The 25,600-nt window shown below is 39.3% G+C and overlaps 1 protein-coding gene across 11 annotated transcripts in view; it reads right to left on the reverse strand.

Annotated features, from left to right (window-relative positions):
• Tanc2 (tetratricopeptide repeat, ankyrin repeat and coiled-coil containing 2) overlaps positions 1-25,600 on the reverse strand; it is a 304,530-nt gene that overhangs the window by 52,790 nt on the left and 226,140 nt on the right. For all 11 annotated transcript variants that reach the window (XM_060386550.1, XM_060386548.1, XM_060386546.1 and 8 more), the window contains 2 exons: positions 24,161-24,327; positions 19,809-20,416 (listed from right to left, as the gene is read on the reverse strand). In XM_060386550.1, the coding sequence (XP_060242533.1) occupies positions 19,809-20,416; positions 24,161-24,327 (775 nt within the window). The remainder of the gene's footprint in view (positions 1-19,808; positions 20,417-24,160; positions 24,328-25,600) is intronic.

Raw genomic sequence — 25,600 nt, forward strand, 5'->3', positions numbered from 1 at the left:
ATCAAGGCAGACTTTAATACAAGATCAAAAGTGGTTATGAAGACAATGGGTCAAGGGGGAGTGCTGAGGACAGAAGAATCATTTCCACATCATTATAAATAAGACTACCTGTAATTCAAAGTGACCCTGAAAAGTTCTCTTACTGCATTCACAATGCTGCCCTTTCACTTCTCAAAGTCTACAGACCCATGTTCAAATTCTAGTTCTGCCACAGCACTCACAAGCTTTATAACTAAGGGCAAGCTATGCAATCACGAGCAATGCATAGCTCTCAGGCCTGTGTTAAGATTAATATAAAAAAATTTAAGGAAAAATAAAATAAAAATTAATCATAAAAAGAATTAAGTAAGACTTATTACAAATAATTTTAGCAGAGTGCAGTACTGAAAGACCGACTTCTTTCTCTCTTTTCCTTTCTGGTTTTTTGAGACAGGGTTGCTCTGCATGGACTTGGCTGTCCTGGAACGAGCTCTGTACAGCGGGCTGGACTTGTGCTGGGATTAAAGGCATGCACCACCACCACCTACCTAGTGGAATGACTACTTTCTTTTCTTTTTTTTTTTTTTTTTTTAAGATTTATTTATTACTTATGCAATGTGTGTTAGCATGTACACCTGCACGCCAGAAGAGGGAACCAGATTTTATGTTTAGATGGTTGTGAGCCACCATGTGGTTGCTGGGAATCGAACTCAGGACCTTTGGGAAGAGCAATCAGTGCTCTTATCCTCTGAGCCATTTCTCCAGCACCCGAATGACTACTTTCTATGTCAGACTTTTCACTGCTGTGAGAAAATAACTGACAGAAACAACTCAACAGAGAAAGGATTTGTTGTGCTCCTGGGTTAATTCTAATTATGGCAGGAATTTGGTGAAACAGAAAAACTCATGTCAAGGTGACTGGAGAGAGAATGAAGGTGATGGAGAAGAAGAAAAGGGGAGAGGAGACAGAGGGAGAGAGGGAAAGAAAGAGGGAGGAGAAAGGGACCCTCCCCCTAAGGCTGACCTCCAACTTGTGATTCTCCTCCCTCAGCCTCCTGAGTGAGGAGTGCTAGGATTATACTATAATCCACCACGATGCCTGTTTGTTATATTTGATTTTAGGTGCTTTAGGAGAGGAGCAATCACAGGTGAGAGTTGAGGACTTTCCCTCTACCCCACCACACCGTCTTTTCTTCTTTTTCCTGGATACACATGCCTTAACAAAAGCCAGAGCAGGTGCTGTCCAGAACTGCAGGGGCAGACTGTCCTCTCCAAATGCCTTGACATTCTGTGTGATGGTCAGATGTTGACAGAATGGTATAGTCATAACCAGCTGGCGAAGTACCTTTGTTGTTGTTGTTGTTTTTCCTTCTTTAAATTTTTTTATTTTTATTAATTACAGTTTATTCACTTTGTATCCCAGCTGTAACCACCTCCCCCATCCTCTCCCAATCCCACCCTCCCTCCCTCCCTCTTCTTCTCCTATGCCCCTCCCCCAGTCCAATGATAGGGGAGGTCCTCCTCCCCTTCCGTCTGACCCTAGACCATCAGATCTTATCAGGACTGACTTCTTTGTCTTCCTCTGTGGCCTGGTAAGGCTGCTCCCCCGACAGATAGAGGTGATCAAAGAGCCAGCCCGCGACTTATCTCAATATGGGTTAAAACAGCATGGACTGCTGTGGAAGGCTTATATATTATAAAGGCAGATGTGGGCAATTAGGGAGACCTAGTGAGTTAAGACTGTGAAGAGCTGGTCACCACCTACAAGGTTACGCTTCCCTAAGACTTGGTCTCAGGAAGTGGCTTTACATTCAACAGGGAGTGAGGGCAGGGTGTCATATGACTAAGCTACACTTTATGAAATGTGGAGAGAAACGAGATTCATGACTTCAGACATGGCCCAGAAAAATCTCTCCTGTGCTCTCTCTTCTCCAGTCTGCCAGCTGATGACATCATGCAGATGCCCCTAGAGCGGTGTGTGAAAAGATGGCAGAACAGGTCCATTAGAATAGGTCCCTCCAAGACTGTGTAGAACAGACACCTCCCACCTCTGGATTTTATATTAATGAGAATAAATTTCTAGTGGGAAAAACTCTCGCGATTTTAGTGTTTATTTATTTTAGCAGTGACCAGCTAAAAAGTGTGAAAGTTTTGAGAGACTGATTATACAGAGATGGACAGATGGGTACAGAAAGAGCAGGGCTAAGAATGACTTGAGATCTCAGTTTCATTGAAATAAGCAGAAACTAACACACCACCGTCAGATGTTAGGTCTCTGAAAACAAGCTGAGGTCACTCCTTATGGAAAGACTGATCAAAGACTTTATCATGGGATCAGAAGAGGTGCTCTTGTGCTTTGTGAGTGGTCATTTTCCAGCACTTTTGACCAATCAATACAAAAGGCTCTCTATGTCTAACAACTGCCACTTATCCCAGCAAACACAAAATCATTTTTCAAACCACAAGGCAGCTATCACAAGGGAAAGAAGCTGTGGCAGCATCAATGGGTTCTCTACCATAACACCACCATGAACTGAAGGTAAAGAAGGGAGTTGCTTTAAATGGCTGTTCCTTTTGTGTGTGCTCTTTGTGCTTGGAAAATAGTAATTCACAGGACGGTACGATAAAGCACCACTTCAGGAAGAGAACTCATGTCACCAGGCAGTCACTGCTTTGGACATGAAGGAGTCAGTGCTTTTGCTAAGGATCCTCATGACTCTGCATGCCTCAAAGGTGTTGCCTTCCTCCTAGTATGTTTTGTAGCTCCTGAGCCTTAGTAAAAATACAATGTGAGAATTTAAAATAACTTCATATACATTCAGAAACATTTGTTCTGATTAGCTAAGCCAACATTATATCCCTGGGCAGGAAAGAACCTTAAGTTGCCTTCCTGACAGCCAGATTCACTGTGTGCTTCTTTCTTTTCAGAACTTACTTTTCACTGGTATATAAACATAGACACTGAGGTTATTCCTTACTTTTTTCTCTAGTGGTTTCAGGGCATCACGTCTTATGTTGAGGTCTTTGATCCATTTGAAGTTAAGTTTTGCAGGGAGATATAAAGAACTAGTTTAATTTTTCTAAATGCTGAAATCCATGTTTATTAACACTATTGAAAATTCTGTCTTTTCTCCAATGTGTATCTTTTGGCATTTTTATAAAAAAAAAATCAGGTAGTTACAACTATAACTATACTTTGACTTTTTCTATTTGTATTCATTTTATTCCCTTCTCTTGTTTTATTGCACTAAGATTTCAAGTAATATGTTGATGGAAAGAGTGACTGCTCTTGTTCCTGATGTTAGTGGAGTTTTTCTCCATTTAGCATGATGATGGCTATATGCTTGTTGTAAACAGCCTTTATTATGCTGAGCTATGCTCCCTCTATCCCCAGCCTCTACATAACTTTTATCATGAAGAGATACTGGATTTTGTCAAAGCCACTTTCACTTTTACCTGTGAAATCAGGTAGCTGTAGTTGTGTGGGAATTATACTTGGGTGTCTTGTTTGATTTTATTGATTTATATGTCTGTTTTTGTGTCAGTTCTAAAAAAATGAGTTTTTATTACTATAGCCCTGTAGTATAATTAAAACCAGGTCTGGTGATAGTGCCTTCTTTTTATTCAATGTTTCTTTGAATGTCCTTGGTCTTCTGTGTTTCCATATAAATTTCGTGATTTTTTAAAAAAAATCTGTGAGGAATGACACTGGAATTGTTTATTGGGATGGCATAGATCTGTCAAATGCTTTTTCTATACGACTAATTCTTCTGTTCCATGAACATGGAGGTTTTTCCATCTCCTAGTATCTTTCTCAATTTCTTTTTAAAATTTTTTTTTTCTTCACAATTTATTCATTATATATCCCTCAACTCCCCAGTCTCCTCTTTCATTCATCCCCTTCTCCTAGTCCACTGAAAGGGGGAGTTCTCCACTCTTGCCAACTGCCCATAGCTTGTTAAGTCTCATCAGGACTGCCTGGATCCCCTTCCTCCGTGGCCTGGGAAGGCTGCATCATCAGGAGCGTGTGATCAGAGAGCAGTCAACTGAGTTCATGATAGAGGCAGCCCCTGATCCCCTCTCTCAGAGATCCATATGGAGAATGAGCTGCCAATTGGCCACATCTGAGCAGGGGGTCTAGATCCTCTCCATGCATGGTCCTCCATTGGTGCATCAGTCTCTGCAGGACCCCCTGGGCTAAGATCTTTTAGTTTTGTTGGTCTCCTTGTGGGGATCCTGTTCCCTCCATGTCCCTCTAATCCCACCTCTCTCTTCTTCCGTAAGACTCCCTGCGTTCTGTCTAAAGTTTGGCCCTGAGTCTCAGCATCTGCTTTGTTCCCCTGTTGTGTAAATCCTTTCAGAGGACCCTTTATAGTAGACCCCCATCCTGTTTCCTCTCTGGTATAACTGGATGTCCACATGTAGAAAAATGCAAAACACATATCTATCACCCTGCACAAAATCAAAGATCTTAACACAAAACTAGACATTCTAAATCTGTTGGAAGAAAAAGTGGGGAAGAGCCTCGAATTCATTAGCACAGGAGACAACTTCCTGAACAGAACACCAACAGCTCAGGCTCTAAGATCTATAATTAATAAATGGGACCTCGTAATTAATAAAAATAAATTAAAAAAATAAATGGGACCTCATGAAACTGAAAGCTTCTGTAAAGCAACGGACACTGTCAGCAGAACAAAATGACACCATATATTTGGGAAAAGATCTTCACCAGTCCTACAGCCTAAAGAGGACCAATATTCAGAATACATAAAAAACTCAAGAAATTAGACACCAACACACCAAATAACCCAATTAAAAATGGGATACAGAGCTAAGGAGAGAATTCTCAACACAGGAATATAGAAGAGCACAGAAACACTTAGAGAAATGATCAAGGTTCTTAGTCATCACGGAAATGCAAATCAAAACAACTCCGAGATTCCATCTTACACCTATCAGAATGGCTAAGATAAAAAACTCAAGTGATAACACACGCTGGAGAGGATGTAGAGAAAGGAGAGCCCTCCTCCATTGCTGGTGGGAGCGCAAACTTGTACAACCACTTTGGAAATCAATTTCTTTCTCTAGCGTTGTAAAGTTTTCATTGCAGAGGTCTTTCATTTCCGTGGTTATATTTATTTGAAAGTGGTGTATTTTTTTTTTTTTTGTAGTCACTATGAATGAATAAATTGTCTTCACTTCATTTTCAGTATGTTTGTCATTGGTACACAGGAAGACTACTGATTTTTTTAGGTTAATTTTATATGCTACCACTTTGCTAGAAGTGTTTATAAACTCAACAAGTTTTGCTTTTTTTTTGTATGTGTGTGTAGTTCTTAGAGTCTCTTATGTATACAATTGTATTATCTTCAAATAGAGATACTTTGACTTTTTCTATTTGTATTCATTTTATTCCCTTCTCTTGTTTTATTGCACTAAGATTTCAAGTAATATGTTGAGGATGGAAAGAGTGACTGCTCTTGTTCCTGATGTTAGTGGAGTTTTACTCCATTTAGCACGATGATGGCTATATGCTTGCTGTAGACAGCCTTTATTATGCTGAGCTATGCTCCCTCCATCCCTAGCCTCTACATAAACTTTTATCATGAAGAGATACTGGATTTTGTCAAAGCCACTTTGTGTAACTATTGAGGTAATCATGTGATTTCTGTCTTTGACTCTGTTTGTGTGGCAAATTTTATATAGCATATATTTGATTTACATATAGCATAAACTCTGGTTGTTTATGATGAATGACCTTTTGGATGTGATCCAGAATTTGGTTTGTATTTTATTGAGAACTTTTGCATGTGTGTTCATCACTGAGATCGGTTTATAATTTTCCTTTTTTGTTGTTATGTCTTGTTTTGTGTCAGAGTAATACTGGCTTCATAGAAAGTCTGGAAAGCTTTCTTCCCTTTCTCTCAAAAATGTTTATTTTACATGTATAGGTGTCACTCACATCTGCATGAATGTCTGTGCACCACATGCATGCCTTGTGTCTAAGAAGGCCAGAAGAGGCCATTGAATCCTCTGGGACTGGATTAACAGACAGCTGTGAGCTGCTATGTGGGTACTGGTAATTAAACCCTGGTCCTCTGCAAGAGCAACATAAACTTATAACTGCTGAGCCCCCTCTCCAGCCACCCTTCGTTTTCTATTATCTGGAATAATTTGAGTAGTAGTGATGTTATCTGTGGTTAAACCTATGAAATAAACGGGAAAGGAGCTTGTGACTCCTCACCTCAAACTGAGGAGATTATTGCAAGTTGATGGCTGCTAACTCACTTTCCTTTGGGGGAGTTGTCATTAGCAGGTTGCCCAGGCTCCAGGAGATGGCCCCACACCCATGTGCATAGGGGCAGAACTAATTAGATTTAGTGGGGTGTTAAGAGGAGTGGGAGGAAGACATGAAGTTGGGAACAAGGTATATTGGAGGGGCCAGGAAGAGCTGGAGACAGGAGACTGGGAACTGATAATTGGGAATAGATATACACTGAATATGCAGGTAGAATTCTCAAAGGATAAATAGAATTATAAGCAAACAAACAAATAACAATAAAATACAGTTTAAAACTATAAAAGCTTGGGGGTAACGTGCTTTTCTGATACACATATATGTAATGTTTAAACCAGGTTAGATATATTTACTTTCTCAAACATTTATATTTTCTTTATGGTAAAAGTTTCTAAAAAACTTCTTTAACCTGTTTAAAATGTACAGTATTATTATTTCTATTTTCACTTTGCTGTATAGTAGCACACCAGAACCACAGGCTTGTAAGTGGGATTACAATGGGCATTCTTCTCTGCCCATTGCTTTGAGCTTGGCTTTTTCACTTACTCTCAAGTCATCCATGAGTGCTAACGAATGGAATTTAATTTTTTATCTATGGCTGAATAGTATCTCACTGTACATATGCACCGCAATTTCCTTATGATTCTGTCACCTGAGGCTTCCATTTCTTGGGTGTTGTGAACACCGTTGCAATAAACATAGCAATTTACTTTCCTTTGGATGCAGAGCTGGCACTGAGGCTGTGGGATCATATGGCAGCTGCGTTTTTAAGTTTCGGAGGACCCTCCATACTTTTTCTGTAGTGGCTGTTGAGTTACATTCCCATCAACCATGTATCTTTATATGGTTTTCTCCACATTCTCACTAGCACTTCTTACCTTTAGGCTTTTTTTAAAAATTGCATTTCCCTGATAGTCATTGCTGAGCATTTTCTAATACACCTGCCAGTCATTTGTATGTTTTTTTTTTTTTTTTGAGAAATACCAATTTCAGTCTATTGTCCAGTTTGTTTGGAACCAGTTACTGTTATTATTATTATTATTATCATCATCAAACTTTTTGTTGCTTATGATCAGATGTGTAGTTGCGCTGGCTGGATTTGTCAAAGTGACAGAAACCTAGCCACATCTGGGAAGAGAGACTCTTAACTGAGAAAATGCTTTCATAAGATTAGCCAAAACATCTGAGCACAGCGATCTTTCCTGAGACTCATACTCCAACCAAGGACTATGCATGGAGTTAACCTAAGACCCCTGCACAGATGTAGCCCATGGCAGCTCAGTCTCCAAGTGGGTTCTGTTGTAATAGGAACAGGGACTGTCTCTGACATGAACTGACTGGCCTGCTCTTTAATCATCTCCCCCTGATGGGGGAACAGCCTCACCAGGCCACAGAAGATGACAACGCAGCCACTCCTGATGAGACCTAATTGACTAGGATCAGAAGGAAGGAAAAGAAGACCTCCCCATCAGCGGACTTGGGGAGGGGTATGGGTGCAGAGTGGGGAGGAAGGGAGGGATTGGGACAGGAGGAGGGAGCGAACCACGGGGGGGGGGGATACAAAGTGAATAAAGTGTAATTAATAAAGAATAAAAAATTTATGAAAAAAAAAAAGATTGGCCTGTAGGCAAACCTGTTGGAAGGCCCAGCTCACTGGACTATCCCTGAGCAGGCGATCTTGGGGTGTGGAAGAAAGCGGGCTGAGCAAGCCACGAGGAACAAGCCAGTAACACAGTGCTACTCCATGGCCTCTGCTTCATTCCCTGCTCCCAGGTTCCCTCCTTGAGCTCCTGTTCTGACTTTCTTCAGTGATTAAGTGTGACTTGGAAGTTGCAAGATGAAGAAACCCCTTCATTGTAAAATTGCTTTTGGTCACGATGTTCATCATATCAATTAAAACCCCAAGACAGAAGTTTCTAAATACTTTCTTCCACTTTGTGGCTGTCTCTTCAGTGTGCTGACTGATTCCATTACTGTGCAGAGTATTTTTGAATTTGATATAATCCTTTTTGTTTTTGCTTATGGGGTCTTCTAAAAGCCTTTTTATCATCCATGAAACACAGATGTCCTGAGATTTCTCCTATTATTTTCCTTTTTAACTTGTATTTCACCTTTTTGCTGTCTTCGTTTCTTACTTTGATTTTACTTATTTTCTAATGGCTTGTTCCTAATGTCTATAATACAGCCAAGTTTTTCATTCTGTAATAAAATTCTGGAAAAATATATAGTTTATGTTAGTGGTCTCTACTTTCTGTTTCCCATTAGTTTTCAATGTAAACCTGGCTTCTGTTATCAACCATTTTCTTCACAGTGCTCTGGCAAAGCCACAGAGGGCTCCAGTAACACACTTCCTGTGATAGTGATAAGCTCTGGAACTCTTTTGGCTTCTATAACCTTCTGTTCCCTGTTTCTCTTTCTAACTCTGAGTTGTTTGGCTCACCCCCCCCCCATCATCATATTCTAGCATTTAGTTAACAATTTTGTTTTCATGCTTCTCAACTTAATTGCTTTATATTCCCTTCCCATGCTTATTTCTTTAATTTTTTTTATACTGGGTCTCACAAGTGGGCTCAGACTTGTGTTTCTCTAGTGCTCCTCGCCCCTGTGCCAGTGGCTGGGATTACAGGTCTGTTCAGCCACACGTGGATCCTTGATTTCCAGTCTTGACCTGGAGCTACTGTTAATTTCTACTGTTGTTTATTGGCAACCCTATACTATGAGCTTCCCATTCTGTCACCTTCCAAAGCTACATCTTTACCATCTCTAACTACAGTCTGTGCGCCTGGAGGTAGTTCCTTCTCAACATGCCCCAAATGGGCTCATGTTCTCCCCAGAAGAGTGTTCTTCCTCTTGTACCACTGATGCTAGCTGGCCCATCCTCTAGAAAGTTCTATGCTGGTTAGCAGCAACACTCTCCTTCATCATTCACATAAAGTCTAGAGTCATTTTTGATCCCTCTATCTTTACCTTTCTGAAATGTCTCTCTCAAATATATTCTGTTCACTATCCTCAGGTTACAGGCCTTAGCATTTCTCACCTACATGATTGTCATAAACCCCATCATTAGAATCCCAACCTGCAGTCTCCCCTTCTTTAACCTACCTTCCACTCATTGCTTGTCAGAGCTGTCTTTCACATCACTAGAGCTAACTGACAAGTTTCTTCAACACAAAGAGTGATAAAGGCTCTCTGTAAAGTCTTGAAGATGCCATTCAAGGCTTCCTTCTTAGTGATACTATCTAACATTCTTTCCAACCAGGCATTTCATTTGCTCATTACAGTTGCCCCAACCCCCAAAGCCATAGCACATCTTCACCATCCTCCTACTTCTGTCCTGCCACACATTTTCTTCTATGCCTACAGAGTCCCAATTTGCCCAGTGGAATACGACTCATTCTTTAAGGCAGAATTTGAATGTCACATTTTCTAAAAAGCATTTCTTTTTTGTCTAAATTCCTGTGACACATTATACTATGACATATTGTTGGTTGCTTGTCTGACTTTCTTTTTCTAGAAGGTAACAGCTTTATACCATAGGGTGTGTGACTCATCTAAGTTTCTCTAGTGGTTGGCATAGTTTTTACTGTAGAAGTTCCATAAATTCTCACTAATGAATAAAACTAAGCAGATGGGTATCAGGGAAAGCAATTCAAAGACTTTCAGATGAATTTTCCATTTCACTATATAGGTCAGCCTTGAAATTGTAGGTATTTCTGTTGTAAGACTATGAAATGAATCCATGTGCAATAATTCTTTCTACCAACCTTACTATAATCAGACAGATCTATCTATCTATCTATCTATCTATCTATCTATCTATCTATCTATCTATCTATCATCTATCTATCTATCTATCTATCTAGTCTCATGTAACTCAGGCTTGCCTCAAACTTACTACATAGCCAAGGATGAGCTTGCACTCTTGATCCTCACATCTCCACCTCTTGAATGCTGACATTACAGGTGTATGCCAATTTCATGTGCTAGAGATCCACCCCAGGGGGATTTAGGCTGGACAAACACTCTCCTAACTGAGCTATATCCCCTTTCATAACTTTGTCTCAGAAACTGAGTTCAAACCTTTTTATTTTTTAGTTCTGTTGTGTACTGTCTTACATCTGATGCAAACATGTAAAACCCAATGGACTGGAACTTGAAAGAAAATCTATCAAAGATATATTCTTTTGGAGATTAGTAAAACAGCACTTTTGGGAACAGTCAATTTGCATAGGGGCTTGGTGCTTTCCCCTACATTTCTTCAACTCTTTCTAGGGGCTTTCTGCTCTACAAATGCATCATTGCTCTAGAACACACACCTCTGACCCAATGATGAGGTCTTGAGGCAGGTGGTGGAGCTTCTTGAAGCAGAACTATGACTTTACTGGACTGCTACAATTTGAAGTAACAGTAAGCACAGAAAGGTGGCTAATTTTTCTCACACCCCCTCTAGGTCCCTCAGCTCTTTGTTTATATGTTTAGCCCTGCATTTTGAATTATAGCTAGTTATGAAAATCACTAAACCATAAGTCCTAACTTTCTTACTTACACTTGTATCCCCTGCAGTACTTAACTCCGTGACTCAAATACATTATTTAGTAAGTGCTTATTGATGCTTGCTACATGCACATTTTCACTTTTTCCTGGGGCATGATAGGAAGTAACAGAGTGAGCAAGAATACATTATCTGTGGAGCTGTGAGAAGAGTGTCTTAAATATTTTATGTGATGGGTTTAGAATTAGCAGTACTTATAATTTTTTCAGTTAATCATCATTAAAAATTTAGGCCGAGCCAGGCACTCTACCAGTCACTAGGGAGGTAAAGGTGAGATAGAAAAAGTTATTGACCTCATTGAAGCTACTCAAATTCTAGGGGAAAGTAGAAAATAAGTAATTGCCCACATCCAATAAGTTAGTTAACTGTAACACATGTTAGAAAGGAAAAAGGTTACTAAGGACTCAGCCAGAATCCAGGAGGGACTTGGTAAGTAACAGACAGAAGTCTCTTGTAGGAGGTGGCAGATAAGCTAAAGTCTGAAGGGGCAGTGAGGGCTCTCACTATGTAATGAGACAGGGAAACTGTTCAGTGCAAAGGTCTAGAGGAGCGAAAGAAACTTCTAGAAGGTAGCATAAAATTATACAAAGGAGAATGAATGCGCTTACTTTACAGGCAAACAGACGCCGTCTACACATACAGGGCTTTGGTTTTGTTGTAATCTTAAGAAAAGGCATGGAGAGGTTTCTAGAATCAGTCACATGGTGAGAACTATGTTTGCAAACAACTGCTCTGGCTGCTGGTGAATAGACTGGAGTAAGGCAAGAGGAAAAATGAAACTGTATGGGAGACCAGTGTGGCCAGTGGGGATAAAAATAAATGGGTACTTACTTTAAATCAATTTTAGGACTTAGAACTAATTAGATATGCTGATGGCTTCAGTAAATGAAAATCTCACAGCTGTGGCTTCTTATAGTTAAGAGGGCAGAAAGCTGTTAGTGTTGACTTTGACTAAACGTGGAGTTTTATCTGCTTTTCAAAGTCTCTGGAGATTGAGGAGTGAATTGCTCTACTCACAAAATAAATAAATAAATAAATAAAAAGAAAATGTGTGGTCAAGCCTCATTAAGCTGGCAGTAACTCCTACTGACTGCTGTGCCATTAATCCTGGTTTGCAGCCTCCGGGATTCTTGTGATTCAGTTAGTATTATTTCAGGAGTTTATTAGTAGCATAAATTAGCCTCTATTTCTTATGCTACATTTTCATGTAGATATGTGTGTATGTATGTATGCGCACGTGTGTTTGTGTAGGTCCATATGTTCCTAAGAGTGTATGTGTGTGTGTGCTTGTGCAAGAAAACACATGTAGAGTTAGAAGTTCAACTTTGGGTTTAATTCCTCAGGAGCCATCCTCTTTGTTTTTGAAACAGAGTTCTCTCAGTGGGACCTGGGGTTTGCTGAAGAGTAGGTTGGCTGGTCATTGAGTTCTAGAAATCCATCTATCTATACTTCCTTAGTGCTGGAAGAGTGTGTGTCACTACACCTAGATTCTTTTATGTGGGTTCTGGGGATCAGGCTTGTACAGCAAGCACTTTATCAACTGAGCTCTTTTTATAACCCTTTATGCTATTTTTAGTATTAAAAAATGCCTTTGTTGGGCAATGGGGTACAAATCTATAATTTCAGGGAAATTAAGGCAGAAGAATTATGAGCTCAAGGGAAACCCAAGATCCAATAGTAAGACTCAGTTAAAAAAAAAAAAAGGCCCTTAATCACCTCTTCCCATCCTTCCCATTATACATTTTTTAGATAAAGTTATTTTAAGACAATGTTTTCTATATGGACTATAACCAACCACCTTTAAAATAAACTACACATGCATATTTAAGAATATAAAACAGCATTACTTTCTAGATGAATGGAGTTTTCACTTGCTGCTCTTCTATAAACATTTCATTAGTAATGACTGAGCATTTATGCTGACCAAGTCATAAAACGATGCTCTCTGCATCTTATCATAAGCAGCACTCTTCTTTGTATATATATATTGACTTAATACATTTCTCACAAGTTTTTATGACAGTAGAACAGTACATGTAGTTTCTATTTTAACTGGTATTGAGGGAAAAGTCTTATTATTGGCCATTTAAAAACTTTCTTTTGGATTTGGAAAAGAAAAGATAAAATGTTATGCCCATCATTCTGATAGTTAGATAGCTTTTCTACTTTTAGAATCAGGGTCTTGCTGCTGTAGCCCAGACTGGCCTCCAATTCTGATCTTTCTGCTTCAGCCCTCCTGAAGCTAGGATTACAGGCAAGAGTCAACACATCTACTAGATAGCTCATTTTCCTTCTCTTCTTGTGATGGTGGCAATCAAATCTAGGGCCTTATACTTTTTAGGCAAGCATTCTACTATTCAGCTACCTCCCCAACATCACTTTAGTTTAAAAGCTAGAAATGCTTTGCTTATTTGACTAATGATTCATGCTGAAGGAATGAAGGAAATATTAGATTTTAATATGCTTTCTCATTTGTGTCGTATCACAAAAACATAACTTTGGGTCAGAAAAGTACTACTTCAGATTTTAGTTCCAAACTTATTTTTTTAATGATTCCATAAAGAAAAAAGACTATTCATTGATTAAATTTGATAAATTCTCAGTAATATTAAGGTCAAGGAAATCTCTTCCTGAAACACATGATATCTAAACCATGATATCAGAATACTGATTTTCTTCTTGGTGGCTTCTCTGCAAGGAGAAGCAAGGACAGCAAAGAGCAAGGAGCTAATTCTACTAGCACAGTAAGGTTACCTACGAATAGCCAAGTATGAGGGATGGGTGCTTGACATCAGAACTCCTAAGGGCTGATTTAGTTCCAGGGGTCTCTGTCTTCCTCCCACGCCTTATCAGTGTGCTGATGTCTCTATAAACACTTTCAGGAAACAGAACCCAGTTCACACTTAGTGATTACTGTGAAACACTGCAATATGTAGCAGAAGTGGTAGCCTAGAGTTTGTGCTTCACAGAGGGTGACATTAAATGTAACCCTCTGTAACATTACATCTAATTTTACATTAAATTTAACATTAAATCCCATTTGGGGCTGATGTCTGGGTTAGAAGAACAATCAAAATCTCATTAATCATAATTCATCATTTTGTATAATGGCTATACAGGGCTCTGACACGGATAATTTTCATTTTAAGGTAAATGCCTTCTTTCTCTTTAAAAAATATTTTTATTTCATGTGTACTCATGTTTTTTTTTTAAATATTAGTTACAGTTTATTAACTTTGTATCCCAGCTGTATCCCGCTCCCTCATTCCCTCCCAATCCCACCCTCCCTCCCTCATCTCCTCCCTGCCCCTTTCCAAGTCCACTGATAGGGGAGGACCTCCTCCCCTTTCATCTGACCCTGGTTTATCAGGTATCTTCAGGACTACCTGCAAAGTCATCCTCTGTGGCCTAGCAGAGCTGCTCCTCCCTCGGGGTGGGGGGAAAGGTCAAAGAGCCCCCCATTGAGTTCATGTTATAAATAGTCCCTGTTCCCCTTACTAGGGAAACCCACTTGGATCCTGAGCTACCACGGGCTATATTCGAGCAGAGGTTCTAAGTTATATCCATACATGGTCCTTGGTTGGAGAAACAGTCTCATAAAAGACCCCTGTCCCCAGATATATTTGGTCCTTGTGGAGCTCCTGTCCTCTCCTGGTCATATTAACTCCCCCTTCTTTCATATGATTCCCTGTACTCTGCCAAAAATTTGGTTATGAGTCTTAGTATCTACTTTGATACACTGCTAGGTAGAGTCTTTAAGAGGCCCTCTGTGGTAGGCTCCTGTCCTGTTACTTGTTTTCTCCTACATCCAATGTCCATCCCATTTGTCTTTCTAAGTGAGGATTGATTAGCTTACCCCGGGTCCTCCTTCTTGTTTATCAGCAAAGTGGCTGGATAAAAAATTAACTAAAAAAAAAATCAGAAGCCCTCCTGTATACCAAAGACAAAAGGACGAAGAAAGAAATTAGGGAAACAACACCCTTCACAATAGCCACTAATAACATAAAGTACCTTGGTGTGACTCTAACCAAGCAAGTGAAAGACCTATTTGAGAAAAACTTCAAGTCTCTGAAGAAATAAACTGAAGAAGATATCAGAATATGGAAAGATCTCCTGTGCTCATGGATCAGTAGGATTAACATAATGAAAATGGCTATTCTGCCAAAAGCAATCTACAGATTCAATGCAATTCCTATCAAAATATCAATACAATTCTTTATAGACCTTGAGAGAAAAATTATCAACTTCATATGGAGAAACAAAAAACCCAGAATTTCCAAAACAATCCTGTATAACAACAGATTGTCTGGAGGCATCTTCATCCCTGATCTCAAGCTGTATGACAGAGCAACAGTAATAAAAACTGCATGGTATTGGCATAGAAACAGAATAGTGTACTCATGTTTTGCCTGCATGCGTGTCTGAGTGTTGGATCCCCTGAAACTGGATTTACAGGTAGTTGTGAGCTGTCATGTGAGTGCTGGGAATTGAACCTGGGTCCTCTGGTAGAGCAGCCAGTTCTCTTAACCTCTGAGCTATCTCTCCAGCCCTCTTTTTAACCTTAGACAAACTGCTTACCTGACAACATGCTCCAAGAGCACCATTTCTCCAAAAGATAATTCACCAAGTAAATATGTAATTCATGCCCATATATACTTTGAAACAAACAAAAAACCCAAACCAAACCAACTACCACCACCACCAAAACAAAACAAAACAAAACAAAACAAAACAAAAGCCCCCAAACTATACTAATTATAGGCAATCAACTCTAGTCATGAAGAAGCAGGTCACGTGTGCAATTATAGTAACGGACTTGTGTGATTCTCCCTTTATTTACTTACCACAGTATCTGCTACTCTTAGAGTGAGGAAATCAGGTTAAACTAACTTACACTTCCATATTTTGATGTTATAGGTTAAGTTGTATCAGCTCTAGTATTAATGATATGAACTTCATAAGCTTACTGTGTTCAATTCAAAAACTTAAAAATAAAGCAGCCAAGGCTTCTAATTTCTGTGTCAAAAGAGCCCCACCCCAAGCAAAATGTGAATCTGAGAGCTGTTTTTAGGAGAGGCTAGATATCATGAGAGAAAATGAGGCAAGGAAACAGAAAAAAATGTATGGAAATTTATTCAGACAGAACCTAATGTGGTACAGAAATGTTAAGAAGTAATTAAATAGCACCACAAGGCTGGTAGAGCCCTATCTTTCACCTACTCTCAAAGTCACTTAATGGGTTAGATAGGAAAGGCTAGTGCCTATGTTTCTCAGCCACCTCAATTACAATGCACAAGTCACCTAAATGGGTTTTCTACCTTCTTACTATTAGCATAATAGTAGGGATTAGTTTATTAGATTAGTGGGTCACTCTATATCTCAATGTCCAATGAAATAAAACAGGACCAAATTAAATGACAGTGACAGTGATGAATGATGGGAAACAGACGCAGAATAAGGCAGGGTGGCTCAGGCTTGTGAGCTCCCAGGCATACTTTTATAAAGGCAGAAGACACTACCACTTTAGATGTCAGAAAGATGTTTTAGACAGGGCATGGTAGTGCACGCTTGTAATGTTAGCACTTGAGATGCCAAGGCTGGAGGACTGTAGCCTGTTCTATATAGTGTGATCCTATAACAAGCAAAGTTTTAATGATATAGATGATTTCCAGCAATAATTTGTTTAACCAGTCAACCCTCCCCATACCAATTACCAAACCAAGAAAGGAGACTGTTATAACCCATTTCTCTCTGTTATAATTATGTTGATGAAACATTAAATAATTCTATTATGTCAATTCTCTGCTCAGATTCTGGGGCAACAGGCAATCTGATATTTAAAATGGAGAAAATTCAACATCAGCTGGAGCACCGACCTCTAGATCTGCTCTTCCCTTTACCACTCCAGATTTTTCTGTTTAGGCAGAAACCACTTACTTAGGTAGTCTATTCCTGATGAATATCAACTAATTTTTTACATCAGTAGAATGTTCTCCTTGTGTCTAACCCCCTAATAAGGTCAGCAGGTTTAGAGTGAACAGCTGCTTAGGGTCGAGAAAGTGGACTAGGAGAAAGAATGCTGTGTTCCTGAGAACTCTCCCTGCACCCACGTGCAGGCCCTGGCTTAGCTGGTGTGACTACAGGCACTGAGTTTGTCTTCTCTGCCTACAGAGGACACGGGGGTGCTAGACAGAACTAGAAAGAACATGGAAAACAAAAGGGAAAATATACAAGAGATGGAAGCTAGAGGCTATAGAGACAAACCCTACCTAGCAAGAGTCCTCAAAGTAAGGTAGTTGCAGTCAGTTTCCCTGATAGGTCGGCGGGGATCTGCCCTGCAGTGAAATCCACTTTGTTGGCCCAGGGACTCTCAAGAAACTATGATATGAACACTTGAGTAACAAGGCTGATGTTGTCCAACACTAGGCAGGTGCTTGAGTTCCAACTGAAATAAACTCTAAGGACGGTGTTTTTCATAACTCCTGGTCGGTTTATAAATTTACTCATTCTCTTTTAAAGAAAATATGATGGCCATTCAGCAGACTACCTAGCACCTGAAGTAAAAAGTGTCTGTACCAGTCTGCTGTTGCTCTTAGTTGATAAACAATATTGGGAAAGTAAGCCTATATAGCTATAATATACTGCATAAAAAACTATATTCTCTCCTTTGTGAGCCCTTGAGGATGTCATTCTTTGTAAAAAAAAAAAAAAAGATACTGTTAATTCAGTGGTAGTTTGCTTGCCTTGGACCTTACATGCTTTTTAACCCTCTAATATATATATGATGAGAAAACAGATCCGTTAACAAGAGATTGTTAGGAAACTGGCCTCACAGTGTTTAAGTAATTCTAGATGAAATATTGTTTCTTAATTACACAGTTTTTAACTATACATTTTAAGAGTCAGAGCAATATGAGCAAGATTCCCAGCAGTATCATTATCTGCCATTTTAGTTTTCAAGGTTTTAGTTAGCTAAGATAACTGGGAAATATTACATAAAAAAATACAGCTGGGTGTGGTGGTGCATGCCTGTAATCCCAGCACTTAGAGAGGCAGAGGTAGGCGGATCTCTGTGAGTTCAAGGCCAGCCTGGTCTATAGAGTCCAAGACAGCCAGGGCTACATAGCTGGAGTGGACAGGAACTCCATGAGGAGAACAATAGAGCCTAAAAACCTGGGCCTGGGGCCACTGCAGAGATGACACTCCAACCAAGTACCTTGCATGGAGAGGACCTAGACCCCCTCCCTGTTCAGAGGAAGCCCATAGGCTTCTCAGTTTCCAAGTAGGTCCCTTAGTAAGGGGTACAGGGGCTGTCTCTGACATGAACTCAGTGGCTGGCTCTTTGATCATCTCCCCCTGGGGGTGGTGTAACTGTGTCAGGCCAAAGAGGAAGATGATGCAGCCAGCCTTGAAGAGACCTGATAGGCTAGGGTCAGATAGAAGGGGAGGAGGTCCTCCCCTTCAGGGAACTAAGGAAAGGGCATAGGGGGAGAAGAGGGAGGGTGGGTGGGACTGGGAGGTGATGAGGGAGGGAGCTGCAGCGGGGATACAAAGTAAATAACTGTAATAAATAAATAAATAAATAAATAAATAAATAAATAATTTAATTTTAAAAAAGAAGAAAAAAACCACAACCAAAAATAGAAAATAAATAAATACATGAATAAGCAACTTGTAAGTTAATTGTGTGTTTTCTGAATATTGTACTGAAACCTCCTGCTACCTTACTTGGCCCTGCCTGGGACCTAAGCCACTCCTTTGTCTAGTGTATCCACACTGTGTATGCTGTAATCACTTAGTAGTACTCGTAGCATACTGACTGTTGTGGTGCCTGTGTTGTAGTAAACTTAGTTTTATTTAACAATGTCCCTAAAGCAAAAGTGTAGTGATACTAATTGACAATTTGGATATGCCAAAGAGAATCTGTGAACTTGTTAAGTGTCTCTTTTAAGTGGAAAATATAAAGATACAATAAGATATTTTGAGAGACCATATTTATGTACCTTTATTATACCATTTCACTTTGTTTTATTGTTTTTTAGTTCTTATTTATCTATCTATCTATTTATTTAGTGTGTGTGTGTTTTTCACTTCTTACTGTGACTAATTTATAAATTAAACTCTATCATAGGTATATGTGATTACAAGAAGCTAAGATACGTATAGGGTTGATTCTCTCTACAGTTTCAGGTATCTGTTGAATGTCAGAAGACATAACACTGGGTGCTACCTTACAGCAAAACAGTTTTGTGAATGTCATATAATTCATGCAAGAGACCCAGATTTTGTTACTATTTGCTTTAAAAAAGCTGTGCCTCAAAATGCTAATAGCAGAAGCATTTCGGTTTTTAACCAGTCACAGGACTAAGTTATGACATTCCTGAAATGTCTATTACTGCAAAGGCAGGGGAAGAATTGGCACACATTCTCAACACTTTCTTTGAACTTGTAGCCTGGGTACTTTGCTTAAATCTCATCAGCAGTAAAAGAAAGGCATTACTCCTGCTTTTATATGGGTTGAAGGCTTGGGATCATTATGTAAATGCCAGTTCCTAGAGGACTAAACAGTTCCTATTCTTTCCATGCAAACATGCTTCATTATGCATTTCCTCTCTGGGAAAATAGCGGAAATACTTTTCTGCCTAGCTTAATATCACCATCAAAATCTGGAACTAGCTTTCTAGTGAATAAGCACGAAGGCTGAGAAGCGTGCCCACGAACACAGTTATCACAACAAGGTCTGGTGAACAGCAGGGCCACAGGGACAATAAAAACCCAGTGCTGTAGCGCTTCAGTCTTCTGTGAGGCATAGTGTTAGGAGCAGGCAACACACTGCCAAACTGGGAACAGGCGGAGAAAAGTCTCCTCTGTGGGAAGTGTTCAATGAAGAGCATTTCTCACTGCTTTCAATATCCACCCTCCATACAGTAAGTTTGAAACAGGCTCAGAATTCCTTATCACCGATTTGTATCTTACCTGGGATCGCAGAGAAATTTGGTTTTCTCTCCTTCTTCTCTCCAGATAAGCCATTCTCGAAAAGAGGGGTGCACAAACATCCGAGTCATGTCTCTGCGCTTGATTAGGAACATGGAGAGGTTCTCCATCCTTTGTTGAAAGTCTTCCCATTCCAGTGTGCCTTCAATGCTCCCAGCATTGATGGCCTGGAAGATATGCTCATCAGTAAGAGGGTGGAGAGAGGCCACTGCCACATTCAGTAGAGGCATCACCCGGTCGAAGGAAGACTGAGTTGGGAACTTCATATTGCACTGGAGTAAATAAACCTCAGAGAGTGAAACAGGAACCACTTTGTAGCTAGAGCTTTTTAGCACTAGGTAGCCTTTCTCTATGAGGTCAAATGTGAGTTTCAGGTACAAATATGACCCTTGACTGAGGGTCTTGAGATGAGAACTGAGCTTGCCAAATGTAGTATTGTCCATCTTGCCATTAAGTGAGATGTTATTCTGGATCTCTGAGCTGCTGTGAATCCGGTGCAGGATATAGGCCTGTAGGTCCTGGTCTATGGCTTCATTCTCTTCTAGTCGATCCAAAAAAATCCTATGGAAAGGCAGCAACTTGGTAATTTCCTAAAATAGATGGAGAGAGAGATAGAGACAGAAAGACCTTCAGTTTCCCCTAACTCTCTTATAAACTATTAGGTCCAAAATTCAGTCTAAATTTCTGAGTAACCAAAGAAGAAAACCATATTAAGAATCATATCCATAGGCTAAAGCAAATTATGCACACAGTAAGAACATGGCTTTTCCTATTACTGATACTTTTTATGGGTCTTTGGAAAGGGTACTCTAGGATCAAATTGAAGAACATTTCTTCCCATTCTCTTTATTCATTTTACTCTGGCTTAAATGAAACCTTACCACTTCACTAAAATGGTTATCACCAAGAATATCAATAACCTTAGCCTTGCCAAATCCAATAATTAGCTTTTAGTTTTCATCTTCTCAGGGTCTCAGCAGTGTCTGACAGATGACCACATCTTCCCCCAGCCTTTGGGGAAATCATTTTTAGTGGCCTGCTCTTAAGACACATCCTCATCTTCTTATCGCAATGACGAGTTCTACCCAGCCACTTCTGCTAGCTTCTTTCATTTCCCCGCCCACCTCAGGCTCAGGTCTCTATTAATTTTTCTTCTTCAGCCATTCTCATTCTCTAAAATAGTTCTAAATATCATCTATTTTGTCAGATTAGTTAATTCCTCTGAGTCTCTACTTTGTGTTTTGGTGTACCCAGCATTTATATTTTGATGTTTCATAGATAAACTTAATGTGTCAAAATAAAAAGTATTAAATTTTATACTCAATTGCAAGACATTCCCTGTGTCAACAAATTAATTGCATTCACTGACCCTGACACTGAATTCTTGGAGGCATCTGTGATCTTCGCTCATGTACTCACCAAAACCCTAGGACTCTTTCTTGTTTTCTTGCTCATACTCACATTCAGTCTGCCATCGAGTCCTTTTTCTTTTTGAATTTTACTATGTCGTTTGAATGGCCTAGAACTCTTGATGCTCTTGCTTCAGCCAGAACGATGACATCACAGATGTGAAACTACCACACCTGGCTGATCAACTGCTTTTTATTGGTCCTCAGGAGTGCTTCCCACACGTTCCCAAGATTGTATCTCTTATGTTTTCTACCACTGTCGCTAATTTAAGACATCAACTTCCCCCTGCTTTGCTGCTTATAAGCTCCATCCTCTATATTTTTTTACTTACACAATCAGAATATAGATATTTAAAAATGGTAGATTAGATTTCACCGCTTTCTAATGTTTCCTGGAGGGGCTTCTCCTATCTACCCAAAACAACTACCATTTCTATCTTTTCTTTTCTTTTTGTTTTTTTTTTTGTTTTTTTTTGTTTTTTGAGACAGTGTTTCTCTATGTGGCCTTGGTTTTCCTGGACTCACTTTGTAGACCAGACTGGCCTCAAACTCTGAGATCTGCCTGCCTCTGCCTCCCTGGGTGCTGGGGTCATAGGCGTGTGCCATGGTGCTGGGCTACAACTACCATTTCTATCTCTTTATACCATTTTATTTTTCTTCGCAGTGCTTGATATTACCCATAATATTACAATATGTTTAATTATACTTTTTTTGTTTGTGTTCCTTACTAAAACGTGTTATGAGAGCAGAGATATTGTGTGTTGTATTCATTATTGAATCCTCACTCATTATGAAAGTGTAGGAGATACTCTAAATACCCAAGAAATGTCTATGGAAGCAATGAAAAAAATCACATATGATTTTATAAAGAAAATAATTCTTAGAAATTCTTCACTGAAGAGAGTGCAGTATTTGGGAAGTTACTGCAGGTCTCTACTTATGAAGACTGAAATGTGTACTTATGCATAAAATCTGGAACACTCATAGTACTCTGTTTATTTTTTGGCACAGTTGAAAAAGTGAGTTTTTTCTGCTCTACTTACCTAGACATTTCAAATTTCTTCAATTATAATAGATCTCAGGACAATACTGCTTATGCATAAATATCAAGAATAAAGATCATAGCTAGGTGTAGTGGCACACATCTGTCAATGCAGTATCTGAAGCAGAAGGATCATGAGTTTGAGGCCAGCTTGGGTTACACAGTGAATTATTTTTTTTAAACAAACAAAACCAAACAAGATTTTGTTTGTGGAGATCTGCCCTATGTGTATTTTTAACAACCACGTTAATGTCTGCTAATTAGATTCTATATGACTTTAGCTGTGAAGATCTCATACGGATCTCAAATGACCTCAGAGGACTAGGAAACATCTGTGAGGATTGGAGCTGGTGCTTCTGGTCAAGAGGCAGTAAATATAACTTGCCAATATATAAGAATGATAGTACAAACTGAAAGAGAGGGAAAGGGGGAGACTTACTGTGACTTTCTGTATATTAAATATTACAACTGTCTGATTGGCCTGCTCTTTGATCACCTCCCCCTGAGGGGGGAGCAGCCTTATCAGGCCACAGAAGATGACAATGCAGCCACTCCTGATGAGATCTGATAGACTAAGATCAGACAGAGGGAGAGGAGGACCTCCCCTATCAGTGGACTTGGGGAGAAGGAGAGGAGGGAGGGGCTTATGGGGGGATACAAAGTGAATAAACTGTAATTAATAAAATAAAAAAATAAAAATAAAAAATATTACAACTGGGCTATATCAAAATAGCATGATGAGTATGTACTTTATGAATAGATATCAAGGAGAGTTTTTTTCTATTTTTTATTTTAATTTTTATTAATTACACTTTATTCACTTTGTATCCCCCTGTGGCCCCTCCCAATCCTACCCTCCTTCCCTCTTCTCCACGCATGTCCCACCCTCAGTCCACTGATAGGGGAGGTCGTCCTCTTCTTCCTTCTGATCCTAGTCTATCAGGTCTCGTCAGGAGTGGATGCACTGTCTTCCTCTGTGGCCTGGTAAGGTTGTTCCCCCCTCAGGGGGAGGTGATCAAAGAGCAGGCCAATCAATTCATATCAGACAGTCCCTGTTCCCATTACTATGGAACCCATTTGGACACTGAAATGCCATGGGCTACATCTGTGCAGGGGTTGAGATTTTTATTTTTATTTTTTTAGTAAGATGAGAAACACTGTTCCAAACCACATATGAACACAAAAGAACGGGAGCTACCAACTCTAAGTCCTTAGCCCAGTATTTTTACAGGCTCAATTCCACATTCCTGGTTCTTGCAGGCCTGTAAGCTGTTAGTAGTGAGTAGAAGAGATAATTTAAAGAATATAAAACCTTATCTCTTAGTTGTATTAAATTTAACTTAAAGCCCTAATATTGCTAATATTTGCTGGAGGAAAGCATATGCACAGACAACTTTATAGTCACACTACCAAAAATTGAGCTCAAATAGAATTGAAGGAAGAAGCAGAAAGTCTGAACCTCTATTACAGGCTGAACTAGATTCTGTATAACATTAAATGATAAAAAGTGTGAAATAAAATTCAAAGTGTGAGGCATTTTTCTTTTGTATTACTACATCAGGATAAAGTCTAAAGAATAGATTCTCTTTTCATGCTATTTTTTTCTCCTTTAAGACTGATCTTGAACTATGACCCTCTTTCTTCTGCTTCACAAGTGTTTGGATTACATACCTAGCCTTTTAATGCTATTTTTAGGAACATTTTATGAAGCCTTACCCAGAACAATGGGAATAGGAACTGGAGAGTCACATAGAAAGAATGTTCTTTCTAGAACATCTTTCTTAGGTTTAAGAAGAGCTAAGAGAACTTGGATCTAGAACTTTTTCAGTTTAAGCTCCCTACAAGTGAGATAATCTATGGTTCAAAAGTAAATAAACACATACCTGTAAACTGGTCCTAACTGTTACAATTAGTTTGAGCCAAGAAGGAAAATTTCCAATCATTTTACTTAGAAATGATACAATTGTATCCCCATAATCCGGTTTGTGAAATTCTGCTTCATTTAATCCATCAATTAAGATGATGAAATCTTCATCTGGGATTTTTCTCTCTGAGATAGAAAGAAACAAATTACTTCACAATTACCAAATGGACAGGTGAGTTCTCATTGCATCTTTGATCATATATCTATCTGGAAAAAATTCATTAGCATACTCAGAGTACATAACTTATTATAAAGACATGTAATCACTTATTTGGTGAATTAGTTGGCTTTTCACTAGGTCACACATACATGAACATGTGTATATTACAGTTTCAAGAATATTATTATTTTCATTATGAGAGTCTGACAGTTGGAGTTATGAGGGTTTGCATTTGGAAATCCACTATACACTGACACATGTAAAAGCTAAACAGACTGTGGTTGTTTCTATAATAGCTTAAAGATAATAATATCACATATTCTTTTGTGAATTTCTTAAAGCCTGAGGTGGTAAGCAGAACTTTATGTGAATGTGTTCTGGGAAGAGGGGATGGAGGGATGGACAGACCTGCCAGGTCAGATCTCAAGATCCTGGCAGCTTCCTAAATGATGAACACTTCTGGGTATCTAATGAAGACAACAGATTTAATCTGAACAGGATATGAAGTTAGGCTCAAAAATAAGAGATCTGGACTACTATAAAATATTGGTTCTTTTAATTTTTAAACATAAAAAACAAACTATACTATTTTATTTTACATAGAGCACAAATTTTTTCAAGTTTTATGCAAAGAAATTAATTTCAGTTTACTAATATAACATCAGTTCTCAAATTATGAAGAGAAGCGTGCGTGTGCGCGCGCGCGTGTGCGTGTTTGCCAATGCTTGGGATTGAAGTCAGGGCCTTGTGCATGTTGGGTAAGTAGTCTACCACTGAAGTATACTCATAGGCCAGGTAATTTTAACTATTACTTTCAAGTGTCTATATTTCAGGAAAAGAAATAAAATACAGATTTTGGTTCTAATTTATAATAATGATTTTTTATTAAAATGGTATTAATGACGCGGTACTAAGAAAACGCAACAGTCTTTCAGAGCTCCCCCCGCCCCAAGAAAGGGGAAATATAGAGCTTGGAACTAACTGGAATTTACCCAAACAATTGGGAGTTGTTACATGTTTGATTGTTTGAGAACTCTGGCTCTCTGAAGCTTAATTGTGTCTTAATTTCCATAGAGGAAACGCCTAGGTGCACCTGGCTGGCTGAGCACCTCCTGTCACGCCGGACAAGTTCTATCTGCTGCAGGAGAGCCCACGAGTGTCAAGAGCAGTTGTTCAGCAGTTGGTGTAGCCTGAAACTGGCTCTGGTGGGAACATCTCCCAGGGGAAACAGGCGAGTGT

This window comes from Meriones unguiculatus, chromosome 7 (genome assembly GCF_030254825.1).
Source record: "Meriones unguiculatus strain TT.TT164.6M chromosome 7, Bangor_MerUng_6.1, whole genome shotgun sequence".
Taxonomy (NCBI): domain Eukaryota; kingdom Metazoa; phylum Chordata; class Mammalia; order Rodentia; family Muridae; genus Meriones; species Meriones unguiculatus.